The sequence below is a fragment of the Toxorhynchites rutilus genome, chromosome 1, assembly GCF_029784135.1.
Source record: "Toxorhynchites rutilus septentrionalis strain SRP chromosome 1, ASM2978413v1, whole genome shotgun sequence".
Taxonomy (NCBI): domain Eukaryota; kingdom Metazoa; phylum Arthropoda; class Insecta; order Diptera; family Culicidae; genus Toxorhynchites; species Toxorhynchites rutilus.
The window spans coordinates 175,995,357-176,009,310 of record NC_073744.1 but is presented as its reverse complement, the minus strand read 5'-3'; the positions used below and the strand labels follow the sequence as shown (position 1 = coordinate 176,009,310).

Here is a 13,954-nt window from a genome sequence, read left to right as displayed (position 1 = left end):
TACAAATGTTTTCGTAATTCGGATGTTGCTGTCTCCAATGCTCTGTACGTGTGCCCGACACGGGATACTTCCTATTGGGATGCAGCTGACCCTTAATCAGCAACGCCCCCCTAGTCTGTACCTCATATCTAGCGTGGTGCGTCTTTCTCGACTCGAGGAATCCAGGATAGAATGGTCACTAACCGGCGCAATCATCAGTTCATGTAGAGTTGTCATGAGCGGTACAACCTTTGGCTCTTGTTGAATGATCAGTGGACTGCACAACCTTTGGCCCGTGTATCTGTAAAGAGTGTGTGTATGTATTGCCGCGACTAAGTAAAAGTTTATCGATCGGATAGGAGGGATATAAAACGGGGACACAACGAAGGAAACATCATTAAACGTTGACATCGGCGTTTCTGAGGAACAGGTATAGATGAAGCAGAAGATCAGGATCACGGCTACCTAAGATATCCCGGACGGGGATCTCCGATTGGCTGCCTTGTGCTCTCAGTGCTCTAGAGAGCTGAGAGCGAGCAGTATGGAACCGGATACACGACCAGACAACATGCTCGATGTCGTGGTAGCCATCGCCACAATCACAAAGATTGTTTGCTGCGAGCCCAATGCGATAGAGATGCGCGTTTAGGTTGTAGTGATTGGACATAAGCCGAGATATCACGCGAATGAAATCACGACCTACATTCAATCCCTTGAACCATGCACTCGTCGAGACCTTAGGGATAATCGTGTGTAACCAACGACCGAACTCATCTCCACTCCACATGCGCTGCCAACTTACGAGCGTATACTGACTAGGAATGTGGAAAAATTCATTATAAGCAATTTGCCTTTCAAAAAGTGTGCCTTCTAAAGCGCCCACCTTAGCTAGCGAGTCCGCTTTCTCATTCCCCGGAATCGAACAATGAGAGGGAACCCATGCGAAGGTAATCTTGAATAATTTTTCGACCAAAACACTCAATAGTTGTTTTATTCTTGTTAGGAAATAAGATGAGCATTTATCAACTTTCACTGAGCGGATTGCCTCGATTGAGCTGAGACTGTCTGAAAAAATAAAATAGTGGTCGATGGGCAATGTTTCAATGATCCCCAGTGCGTAGTATATCGCACCCAAAAACAGAATTACGACAGTTTCAAAAATCACTCATAATTTTCGATGTCGCATTTGCTCCTCTATATGGTCACAGGAAATGTCGGTTCATTTAAATACTCGTATCATTTTCAATCGTCAGCACAATAAGAAACCTTTTCGGCCATAGTTCCGGGAATTTTCAAAGGAGATTAATAGCGTTTTCAAAACATTTTCAATATATTTTTCTTTTCTATTTTTTAACTGCTTATTGATCATTCTGTATTGAGTGTCTAGATGGCTTCCAAAATGCTCACGGGGAAAATTGCACCAGAAAACTCACTACTCATTGATTTTTTGCTTACTTTGTCTGAAAAGTTATACTCTTTCCATCCCTATTCTCCATTTCGCCGGATTTGCGTTTCGAACGAAACCATAAATAAATTTCATTATAAATTCGTAATCCCTATTTCGAACATTTTGCCCATTTCATGTTCGAAGAGTAACAGATCGAGCGAAATGCAAAAACAACTCGAACGGACTACAGAATGGAATTTCATCAAGTAGTTCGAAATATTCCGAATCGATCGAAATAGAGAATAGGGGTGTTAGTTTTCCTCCGCTTCAATTCGTATCAAAACATCGCTTATAAAATTCGACCAGTTCACTAGAAAGCAATTCAACGTCAAATTAATCAGCCGCTGCCACGATTCTCTCAATTTTTCTTTTTAAATTTGTTTATTTTTTTCAAAAAATCATAGAAACCTGCTGCCCGATTGAAACAAGTCAATTAACATTCTATTAAAATTTAATGAAATGTTTAAATTGTTGAGAAAACTTCGTCATAAATTGAATAAAATATTGAAAACTATTTAAAAGAAAATATTTCAAAATTTTTAGTCTTTTGTTTACCTCTAAAAGTTTCTTGGTTCCATTCATTTAAATGTTTTACAACGCAAATTCTACGCAAAAATTTGTTATCTTTCAAATGAGCAGCATAATCATTCTAAGTAGCGTACTTTCTAATTTAGAGACAGTTCAAGACATAACAGTAGGCTTAAGAAAAGTTCAATAACTCTGTCCTAGCTGAGAGTTGACCATATGCGTAGAAGGATTTCTTCATCAAATATGATCCTCTATCACCTCCTGAAATATTCCGAATCAGCTACCTAATTCCACACATATTTTTATTAGAATACTGGCTCAACTGTTTTAAGTTTGACGACTAGTGGTGCGTGAACAATCTCATGCAAATATAAAATATTCATTACCAGAAATTGTCGAACTATACAGACATTATTCCTAAGATTCTAAGATTAACTGTTCTCGAGATATAACAAAATTTATAGAAAATAGTATTTGATGAAAAAACCATTTACGCATATCATGAAATCTCAACCATCGAATCGTTTATTTTTTATAGTTTTGTGCTATGAAGGTCTAACCGGTAAGTATAAAAGTTCGATCATAGGAAATAGCTTGTTCAATCACAGTTTTAGTGAGATAGTCATATGATACAGATTTCACTGAAGAAGATCAATGATATGAGAAAAAGTATATGGACAAGCGTGGACAGTTTCTTACCACCTACCCCCCTAAAGTTGTCCACATGGTATGTGGACAGCCCCTAAACATCTGTGACATCAAAACCTTCGATTAATTAACTCTCCCTGATAAGTAGAACCTCCAAATGAATCACCCTGTCTATGCATAGACGCCCGCCCGTGTGTTCCCCTTGTCCTACAATAAAACGAGCAGCGGCAATCAAGCGGTTCAAGAAGAATAACAACAACAACAACAACAACAACACCAGCAAAAGCAAAATGCGAAACGTTGAACGACGTCCGAATATGAAGCTAACCGCTGCTACACACACGCGCACATATGTATCGGGTTTTCAATAAGAACGCTACAAAAGTTTTTTTTAAATGAAACAAAAATGGTTTTGGATATCAATGAAATTCTTTATTCATGTGAAAGTAAATTTGATGCCTGCTGGATGATGTATGGAACTCGATTTCTTTCGCATGGCCACCAGGGGCACGCTTGCAGATGTCCAGACGCTGAACCCAATTTTCGACGGTTTTCAAGCATAAATCGGCCGATACTGCTGCAATTTCACGTTCGAAAACATTTGCCATTTGTTAGCATAAACTGATTTGGGTCTTCCTCAATTGATGCGCTAGCGGCAGCAATATTCTCGACACTACGGGCCCTTCATTGTCTCACTGGAACAAGAAACATTTTGTATTGTGCCTGTGGTTTCAAACATTCTCACTAGACGCTCAATTGTTGATCTGGCAGGACAATCATTAGGACCATAAATTGGACCTAGCGCTCTTAAAGTTGAGTCCACTGACTCCGAATTTCGGTAGTAAATTTGAATAATCTCGACTCGTTGTTGGATCGTATATCTTTCCATTATGAAATGGCAAACCTTACTGGAGAGAAATGTCAAGAGAGCGGGAAAAAATATGGCGTCGTGTACTGTCCCTATCGGTCTACTTTTGTAGCGTCCCTATTGAAGTACCCGTTGTATATATTCGTCATTAGTGTGAGTCCTGTGCGCAAGTTCAATTGAAATTTGCCTTCTAATGCAACACACACGCAATCGACACTGTGCGGATGCTCGATCGAATGGTTTCGACCGGGTCAACGGAGAGGGGATGGGTTAGTAAATAAGACCATCATGTGAAAATGAGCGCGCTAGTATTAGCCGATTTTTGTTTGAAAACTCTATGTTGTATACTTTTGTTAGAGGCTCGAAACACTCTCGCTCTCGAGCGAAGGATTTGCTCGCGCGCTCTCTCTCCCTCTCTCGCTCTCTACGGAGAGCGAGAGCAAACCGTTTGTTTGTGATGGCGTCCCTGTTCAATCAATAGTGTCAGGGCACATCCGGCTGCTCTGTTCACTCCAATTGCGACGCCAAATTGAATTGATGGATGGACGGATGGATCGTTGTTGAAGCGCGCGTCTCACGGCGTTTGGTTATTGATGAAATGTTTGTGGCGTTATGCGGGAGTGGGTCCCGGTCGTTACAATTTTCCTAGCAAGCGATGAAAAAAAAAAACGAGATTTGCACACATTTCTTGTCACGGGTTTGGCAAGATTCTCAGAATTTGCGTTTGTAGTGGTAATGGTGGCAGTGACGCAGTCTTCAATGCACACAGCCATTGATGCGATGATGGGGTCGGGGTACATACTATGACGGGATTCAAAGGGGGTACTAAATTATATGCGAACAGCTGGCGCTAATTTTAAAATGATTTTATTCAACAGAGTCGTGGTTGTGTTTAATTTTCGTGAATTTTGTGGGATCTCGTGAGATTGGGTTGTAGTAATATTTAGGTAGCGCGACGTTGCCACGTTTCGCAGCAGGCAGCGACGCGCGTTTCCCCCCCGGTTGGTAGTGTTCGGTGATTTTTCCTTGTTTTATTTTTTTTCTTCCGAACCATTGCAGCAGTGTGCGTGTCTGACGCTTTTTTTCCGCGCTGGTGTGCGTGTGTTTTTATTTTCTGCTGCGCTAGTGTGCGGTATGTACTCTCCGCTCTGCTGCGAAGAAGCGATGAAGCGTTATTTTTTCTTAATAGGGACCGATTGTACTTTTATTATATGTAGTGTAGCATCTCGGGGCAACCTCGCGTTTCTCGCTCTTGCCTATTGCTGCGACGCATTAATATTATTCTTTCGCTGGTCTTCCACTACACGGTGTGTACTTTTCGGTAATAATATACAGAACATATCTCTCAAAAGGCGCAGCAAGCAAGGCCTGGCAAAAACGGAGGCCGCCTTTCAATTGCAAGCGTTTGGTGTTTTGTGGTTTGTGGCCTGTGCTGCTGCTATCGTTGTGCGCCGGAAAGAGGAACAGCAGGAACCGGAGGAGGAGGAGGAGGAGAAGAAGGAATAAAACACAAAACATTAGACTGCAGCACTGATTTTCCTGGGTATTATTCAATAATAATAATACGCGGAGGAACGGCGAACTCTTCCGCGGCTTCTCTAAGCCAATTTCCGCCAGTGAGTGGTGGAAGTGTGTGAAACTTCCGCGCGCGCGTTTCAAATGCACGTGAACGGAAAAGGCGGAATATTCGATGGGTTATATTTTGTTTTTCCAATCACAAAAGATGATTATTCCTCGTGTTTTTGCTGTGTGTGAATGAAAAAAAAAAACAAGTGATACGAGTGATCGCCGTGGCTGCGACGGCAAATGTTCGCTACGATTTCGAAACTGATGCAATGATTTCGTCATCGGTGTGAAGTCCTTTCCGGTGGAGTGGCCCGCAATATTGCCTGCTGCCCGGAAGAGGATATATTCAAGACGTTTGGAAATTTGGAATGACGCGAAAGTGAGCGTATGTGTGTGTGTATGTGTGCGTTCGCAACGCTCCTCGGCACACAATGGCTGCCTAAAGAATCGAACCTCTGGATGGATTATGCTTTTGAGAATAGTGGTCACAGTAGGCCCTGTGGCGCAAACTGAAATTCGCTATTGAAACATCCTAGCAACCGTCAGCAGGAAAAAACAGTGCAGCTCAGTGGAATACATTACGCGTTACGTCTGTGTGTGCGTCAGTTTTTCCTGGAAATTTTCCAAAACAGAAATCTCACTTCGACTTCGAGACTCGTCGTCACAATTCGCCGCTGCTTCTATTCGACCGGGGGAAGGACCTTGTGAACGAAAACTGGCAAAAGCGTGTGACCGATGCGCGAGGACCGAAACCCGAGAGTGGTGGTGCCGGCGGCGGCGGTGATGTTTATCGATTTTGGAAAAAAAAAAATCTTCAAGGAGCAGCAGCAGAGCGCGTAAAAAATATGCTGAGCTGTGTGCCGCGTTATGCGACGAGGATCACGGAAGTGTACGACGGAATTTTTGGCGATTTTTCAAGTTTTACGAACAGAAGCAGCAGCCAGAGAACACAGTAGGCGCGCGCCCAGTGGTGTAGCCAAAAAAGTGGAGAGCGCGCGCGTTTTCAAAATTGACAACATCGTACATATCCTTGTTGGGTTGCGTTGTATAGGGGAAGAAGAAACCAGGGGTGTGAGGGGAATGAGGAATCGCGCTTTGTTAGACTGTTTTTCCGCATTTGTGTTTGTCTGGCTGGGTCCGTTTATGAGAGTGTGTGTGTGTGTGTTGTGTGAGAGTACTTTTTCCGATTTGGTATGTGTGTTTGTATATACAATTTGTTCAGCCCGAAAGAAGAGAGCTCTGCAAAAGAATATCTTTTTTTTTCGGGAGAGCACCAGGAAAGAAGTGAGAGCATGTGTGAGAGAGTGTGAGATTCTTGTGAGCGACAGGGCGTGTATTGCGGGTGCAGGCGATGAGCGAAGCTGAGTGCGGAGTTTGTTTGGGCGAGAGTGACACGATTTTAAGAAGCGGAAAAAGGAAAACGCAGTGTCCTGAAGTGTGTGTGTGTGTTCGGGCGTTTGATTTGAGAGTAAAAAGTAGCGCTTTTTGGGGTGAGCGAGAGAGAACCAACCAGCAAATTTGCTCTTTTTCGCAACCGACATTTTTTTTGTTGCTCCTTTCGGTCGTCGTGACTCGGCTGGCTTTTGCCGTGAAAGAAGGGAAATTTTATTATTCGAAAGAAGAGTGTAATAATACTCCACAATACGGGAGACGTGTATAGGCGCGTTCGTATAGTGTACTGTGGCTCTGTGCTCTGTAGAAGAAAATAAGACGGAGATATCGACTTCTTTTTTCCGTTCTGTGCACTTCTGTGAGCCGTTCGTTATTTGCATTATAAATATAATTTGTGTGCCATATATATGTGTGAAAAAAATCGCAACGACGTGCACATATTTGTATATTTAACTTGATATTTATTTTTTTTCTGTTGTTTTCTATCCATTACTGAAGAGAAAGGAATTAGTAGTATACATAAGATTGTTTATATGGTCGTCCCGATTGATTCCAATAGAGCGCTCCGGTTATTGAAGCAAAAGGAATAAGAAGAGTGCAAACGAGAGAGAGAAGAAACAGTGGCGGAATAAAGTGTGTGTGATTTATAGTGTGACGTGTGTGGAATTATCCTGTCGAGCAGCCCCCCGGAAAGAAAGGATAACACACACCCGGAAGTGTGCTAAAATTAGTGTGAGAAAAAAAGAGTGAACGAAAAATAGAACCACAGCCGTAGAGTGCTTCGGACGAAGTTTACGCAATCATCATGTCGGAGCACCATCGTGGTGCTTGGGGTACACGGGAGGATGCCGTGTGGTGGCCTGGGGGTATCTCCTCGTCGGATCAGCAAACGATCCAGCACCATCAGCATCTACTTAATCAGCACCATCAGCAGCAGTTGGCCCAACAGCAGGCTCAGCTCCAGCACCAGGTCGCCGTTCAGCAGCAGCAACAACAACAGCAACAGCAGCAACAACAACAACAACAACAATCCCAGACACAACACAATAGCGAAAATAACGCACGAAGCAATAGTACAACGTCGACGTCCGCGACCCAACAGTTGTTCTCCTACAAGATGGCTAACAGCTTTCAGAACCCAGTTACGACCATGTCCGGTGTAACGGTATCCACCTCAAACGCCCCGTACGACTACCGTCTGGGAATGAGCACATCCGGAGTCGTGTCACGACCCGGTGATCCACCGACGATGGCTAGCACCGCACCCACGACCCAGTGGTGGTACCCTGGCGGACAGAATGCCCTCGACAATTCCCTACAGCAACAACAGCAGCAGCAACAACAACAAGCGCAGCAGCAACAACAACAACAGCAGCAGCAACAACAACATCAGGTACAACAAAGCCAACAGCAGAATCAACATCAAGCCCATAGTCAACAGACCCAATCGGTATGTAGTATCCTCCTTCTCCTCCTCCCCCTCTTTGGCAGGCCGAAAACCTCTCCTTCAGTCAATTTTTTTTGTCCGTCCGTCCGTGTTGTTTCGTTTCCACACAATTGCAATCGCACAAATTTTGGCGCGCATTTTTTTTTCATCGAGTGCGCATCGGAGCACCATGCGTTTATTACGTGATTCAAATATCTTCGTCTAGCTTCGATTATTTTTCTAAAAAACAACACGCCTTGAATGAGCGCGCGCAGATGCACGCAGTCTGTTTTATTAGACATTTTTCCTTGTCATCATTAAGAGGTTAATCACACACACGACTAGCAGGAGAAGGTTGCGGAGGTTTTTTTTTAAGAGGAGGAACACTGGTAGTGACCGTGTTTGTTTTGATGTTGATTCTGCTTGGCTCGCTCTCGTTTTTCCACACACATACGAAATTAAACAAACATCAATTATATACACCCACAATTCGGCCAATGAGACTAAGATATGGTGAATGAGAGAGGTGGGAAGAATCGCGGATTCTCTATTGTTCTACGAAAATATGAAGTTTTGTTATCGGAGGCTAAAAATGTTCCCACCTTGTCATTCATCGTTTCGATAATAATGGCCACTGTATAAGTAGACGTAGTAGAGGTAGAAGGTAGTAGTAGATGATGGGGAAATACAACCAATACAACACATGCACTTCATATATCGTTGAGCAGGTTGGCTGCTTTGATTGATTGATTGAATATTTTGGGTTCCCGTCTCATTAGGCGAAATAGAGGATCGTCTAGTTGGCATAAAGTTATGGCTCTGCGTTGATTGGCATCGAAAAGAGTGGATGGAGATTTTGTTCTCAAATGACCTCCAAAAAGCAATTGTTTTGCATATCTTCAATCGATCATCAAGAGCTGAAACTATTTTGAACGGTAGAGCCCCGCGTCGCATAGTGTTCCCTGAGAAAATTTAGGCGGCCAAAACCCAAAAAATTAAGTTGCATAAAAACACAAAAATCCTACAGTCCCTTCTTCTAGGATGTTCATGGAATCTAGGATCACGTGTTTCACCCCAATCTGTGTGCCACTATTTCGCATGTGTTTTTCTAACATGTGTTCCGGTGAAGTTCTTAAACGATTTGTTTTGGCTCATTATGTTTCTTGAAGCATTTTAACGGAGAATTTACATATGTTGTCAGTTTCAAAATTCGGTTGGTTGTAGTATGTATTAACTCCACACAAAGTATGTACTATTTTGGAATGTTTGATTTTGCTTCGGATTGTCTTATAAAACTAGCCCCGCATTTCCCCGCAAAACTTTTTTAATGGAAGTGTTCCTCAAAGTGTCTTTTATTACCCACTTGACACTTCGAGTTTTTCACCCGAAATTCCTCCTTTTGGATTTTTTCTCAATATTAACCCGAAATCAGCCATTCCATGCCAAACCGATATAGTGGTTCTCAGATTTTCGTGAGAAGTGATAGTTTTGTTGTTTATCACAAAACATTAGACAACGTATTTTTTGTATTTTTTCAGTAGGGTGACGATTTCCATTTTAATCAACTTTTTCCTCATTTTTCCAAAAATGCCTTTTTTCAAAAATTCATAACTTTTGAACTACTAAACCGATTCAGATGATCGACATATCAGATTAAAGCCAATCACCTTTCATTTTTTTTTTGAATAAATACTACACCTGCAGAAAATTCGAAATCTGTTCTCGTTATTATTGATTGTATTCGTTTTTTATTGTTTTCATAGTCTCGGGACCAAGAGCGCTATATTTTTTCATATATTTTTCTGAAAAGCTGAGGATTTTTCACATAATATATGTTGAAAACAGCGAGGCGTTTTTTTCGTTTTTGAATTATGATTTTTCAAAGTTAACCGATAATTCGAAAAATAAAATTTTTCCTTTTTTTTGTTTTTGGTGAAACCGGGTTCAAAAATGAACTCTGCGTATCCGAAAACATACATTTTTAAATTAAACACGATAAAAACTAAAAATTCTGAACTTTGTCCCTTTGCCCCTCTCCCCTTTTGGTTTTTTGGTGAAACAGAGTTGAAATATGAACTCAGCGTATCCGAAAACTCCAGTCTACCAAAAATTGAGTTTTTCGCTAAAAAAATCGGAGTTTTGGCCGCTTGAATTTTCTCAGGGACCGACACTGAGTTTTTTGTTAGGAGAGCGCTGATCACTGGACCTGATATTTACAAAGTGAGAAAATAAAAATTTAATGTTTTCGGTTATTTTTAAAATGTGACTACTTTCTAGTTGAATTTTGGACTATTTTCTCTTTATACAATAAATATCACTGGGTGCTGGGGCCGACACTGATATTGTGCAAGCGCTCTTGATGCGGGCTGAAATGGAATGCGTAGCAATAACAGTGTAGAGGCTCAACGTTTGAATAGTTAAAAGTATTCCTTGGGAAAACACTGTGAGAAACATGCACACTCTGACCCTTAAAATAATCTGTACTGGAAATTCTAATGTTGTTTTTAAAAGGAACATTTAGGAACAATATCGTGCGCTTTCTGAGTCAAACAAAAAGTTACATTTTTCGATTGTTAGTAATACTTTATTGAATTATGTATCCTATTTTTTTTTTATAAAATGTGATCCCGAGCCTGTTCCCTAATTTTAGATTCCAAGTATTTATCTACTGTCTGTATCACGCTCACAGGATCTGAGTCTGGAATCTAAAATCCAAAAATTAGAAAGGGAATAGGGATAGGGATAGGGATTTGTAATTTAAATAGAAACCTGGGGTGACATTGCGCATTTCGAAACGAGTAACTCGTTTTGCGATCATTCAAACTCGAATCGAATTGATTTTAGTATGATGTATCTTTTTCGAGATAATATTTTCAGTGTACTAGAGTTCGAGCAAAATTTGTCTCGAAGAACAATGTCAAATTTTTGGGTTTGTAAACAAAGCAAACTTCACGGCTATTGCAAATATCAATGTCGAATAACAAATTGAATTTGATATTAGATTAGAATTGTGATTAAAAAGAAAAGATCGCGAAATGTTTTTTGACGACAGCAATAGGGAAGAAGACAACACGCTTATTCCACAGAGGCGTGAAAATGAATAAGTTTGTCTTATATATGTTTTCGATATAAATACAGTCAACTCTCCCTAACTCGATATCCAAGGGACCATCGAGTTAGGGAGGTATCGAGATACAGAACATTTTTTCATATTTTTTTATGCCACAAATTGCAAATATATGATGCTAGGGTAAGTGTCCCAATATTAGGGCTTAAAAATATGACCCAATTAGGAATAAACCAATTATGGTACATGGGGTTTACTATAATTGGTACCATTGCGTATACAGGATATTACTATAATTGATTTGTTTTTGTGCATTAGTACATTTACCCTATATGTACTACTGCGCATGTACTATTATACATTCTTTTCTCAAATTTTAATATAAATTTAAAATACATAGGATGTTTGTTTAGTAGGCCAATTTTATTGTAAAATGGAATTGGAAATGGAAAAGGAACTAGGTTAACAAAGAAAATATTAATTATGTATGTAATTCAAACTAAATTGTAACGATCACGCAGGAACTGTTCAATCGCAAAGAAATGTTCAAATAGTTTCACGGGAACATTTTCAGTTGATTGCAATATTTCGGACATATTCTTTAGGTTCGATTTAACGTTCGAAGGTGTAATTTCAAAACAATCAGCTGAAACTTCCTGAACCTCCTCTAACTCCATAGGACTACTATTTTCAACGTTTTTTTCAGCTTCTTCAACACTTTCCAGTATATCGGTATCAGTCATTAGATCACAGCAAATCACGTTTTGATCCATTTCGCAATATTCATCAAATGACGATGAACAATCGAATGGTACTGCACTGTCGACAGCAGCAAGCTCACGACGCATTAATTCTGCCAGCGGAATATCATCATCATCATTTATGGAAAATCCGGCTTTCCTGAAGCAATTTTGAACAGTCTCAGATTTAACCTTGTTTATCCAAGAGCGTGAAAGTAATTCAATTGCATCCAATACCGATATATCTGAAGGGTCCTAGAGTATATTTGAATACAGTATGAGTGCTGAATAACATGAATGTAAAAAGGAAAAAAAATGCCGTTGTATCCTCCATTTCTAGCAGTCTTCGTTTTACTAATTCATGGCGATAGTACTGTTCCAGGTTCTTAATTATGCCCAAGTCCAGCGGCTGAACTACTGAAGTAGAGTTTGGTGGAAAAAACTTCAAATTTATCGATTTAAGCTTTGGTTGGAGAGATTTTGGGTGCGCTGTACAATTATCAACGAACATGACCACCTTTGAGGAGAAAGAGATATAAGTATGATACATTCCCATTACACATAATTCCCGAATCAGTACCTTTCTATTTTCTTTGGAAAATCTTTCGTCAAGTTTCATAATCCATTTCTCAAAAAGAATAGAGGTCATCCAGGCCTTGGTGTTACTCTCGTATATCACTGGTAACGATTTCTTCTTTTTGAAACACCGTGGGTTTTTACTCTTTCCAATGACCAGCAATGGTAGTTTATCGCTTCCGTCCATGTTGGTTGCACACATGACTGTCAGACGTTGTTTCGAATATTTTCCTCCGTGGCAAGTTTCTGATCGAAATGCAAATGTTTTGTCTGGCAAACATTTGTAGAAAAGTCCTGTTTCGTCTGCATTGTAGATATCACGTGCATCATACTCGGCGATTATACTGGGTAGGGTTTGCGAAATCCAGTTGTCCGTTACACTGAGATCTACACTGGCACTCTCGCCACATAGCTTCCGAAATGTCATCTTTTGCCGTTTTAAAAATTTACTTTGCCATCCAGAACTTCCTTTAAAATTGGGAATTCCCAGTTTCTGGGCAAATTCGAAGGCCTTCTCCCGAAGAATAGAACCTGAGAGAGGTAAATTATTCTCTCTGGCTTGATTGACAAAAATTTCCATTGACCGTTCCAGCTTCTCGTTCCCAACCAACCTTATACGCTTTTTGTCCACATTCAATTTTCCCATCCGATGCCATTTTTCCTTTTGCTTGAATAGTGTTGACACCGTACTTTGTGCAATACGGAAATCTTTTGCAACTTCAGACACCTTTCGCCCATACTTTTCGACCTGCTCGATGATGCTCAAACGTTGCGCTATGGTTAGCGTTTTAATCGTTCGCTTCAAAGGTTTTCCCTGGTTTTCCATGCTTGAAAAAAAAAATCCTTGATAATACGAACACTTCGTCTTCACTTTCAAGAGCAATTGAAATGACAGTTAGAAACGCACAAAAACAAGTACGCGAAAATCAATCGAGTTAGCGAGGTAAAAATCCATGGAAAAATGAAACAAAGCCCATCGAGTAAGAGAGGCATCGAGTAAGGGAGTTATCGAGTTAGGGAGAGAAGAATGCATGTAAAATCAAAGGTGCCATGAAATTCATCGAGTTAGGGAAAATATCGAGTTACAGAACATCGAGTAAGGGAGAGTTGACTGTAATAATTATTCTTTTGTTTCAAGGTTTCGGCTGTATATCAGACTTAGTCGAGAAGCATTCAAAAATATTTCGGATACAACCGTGCTCCAAACAACTTTTAGAAGCACTTCTACTTGTGCAGCTTTGGAATTAGCGGCCGTTTTGAATCTTTTGGCTGCTGGTCGTACCAAATTAATGCAATGAAGGAGAAAACATTCTACTAGGTATGGGCCAACCAACTAGAGATGTGCCATCCGCTCATGAGCTGTTCCGAAGAATCGACTCTTTGAAGTGAGTTGACGCGGAACAGCTCGCAAAAAAAATCAAACAGCTCTTCAGCTCACTTTGATGATGATGAAGGAGAGAAAAGAGCTGTAGAATTGAAGAGAGAGTGTGAGCTGTAAGATTCAAATGAACTGACCGTCTCTCGCTCTTCGTGTTAAGACATCAGTTTAGTTTCATTTGTCCCTCGTCTTTTCAACTGTTATATTCGCGTTGACGGCATTGAGCTTTGTTTACCAGTTTAGGGGGCGCCAAAAATAATAATTGGCTCTCAGGCAGAATGAACACGTTTTTAAAATTCAAATTATTAATGAAAATTAACTTCTGTGTATCAAATGAGT

The 13,954-nt window shown here is 40.6% G+C and overlaps 1 protein-coding gene and 1 long non-coding RNA gene across 16 annotated transcripts in view; one reads left to right on the top strand and one right to left on the bottom strand.

Annotated features, from left to right (window-relative positions):
- Positions 1-3,012: 3,012 nt before the first annotated feature.
- Positions 3,013-3,703, bottom strand: LOC129763417 (uncharacterized). Of its 2 annotated transcripts, none has more exons than XR_008740917.1 (2): positions 3,348-3,703; positions 3,013-3,297 (listed from the first exon to the last, which is right to left on the bottom strand). It is a non-coding gene; the product is annotated as an uncharacterized LOC129763417 (long non-coding RNA). The 2 variants fall into 2 exon arrangements; XR_008740916.1 differs by having other exon boundaries at positions 3,353-3,703.
- Positions 3,704-4,650: 947 nt separating this feature from the next.
- Positions 4,651-13,954, top strand: part of LOC129763415 (high mobility group protein DSP1) — a 100,797-nt gene continuing 91,493 nt past the window's right edge. For 2 of the 14 annotated variants that reach the window (XM_055762470.1, XM_055762456.1), the window contains exons 1-2: positions 4,813-5,013; positions 6,927-7,878. In XM_055762470.1, coding sequence (XP_055618445.1) covers positions 7,234-7,878 — 645 coding nt within the window. In that variant the 5' untranslated portion in view covers positions 4,813-5,013; positions 6,927-7,233. The other 12 variants (XM_055762457.1, XM_055762465.1, XM_055762458.1 and 9 more) reach the window with 12 other exon arrangements.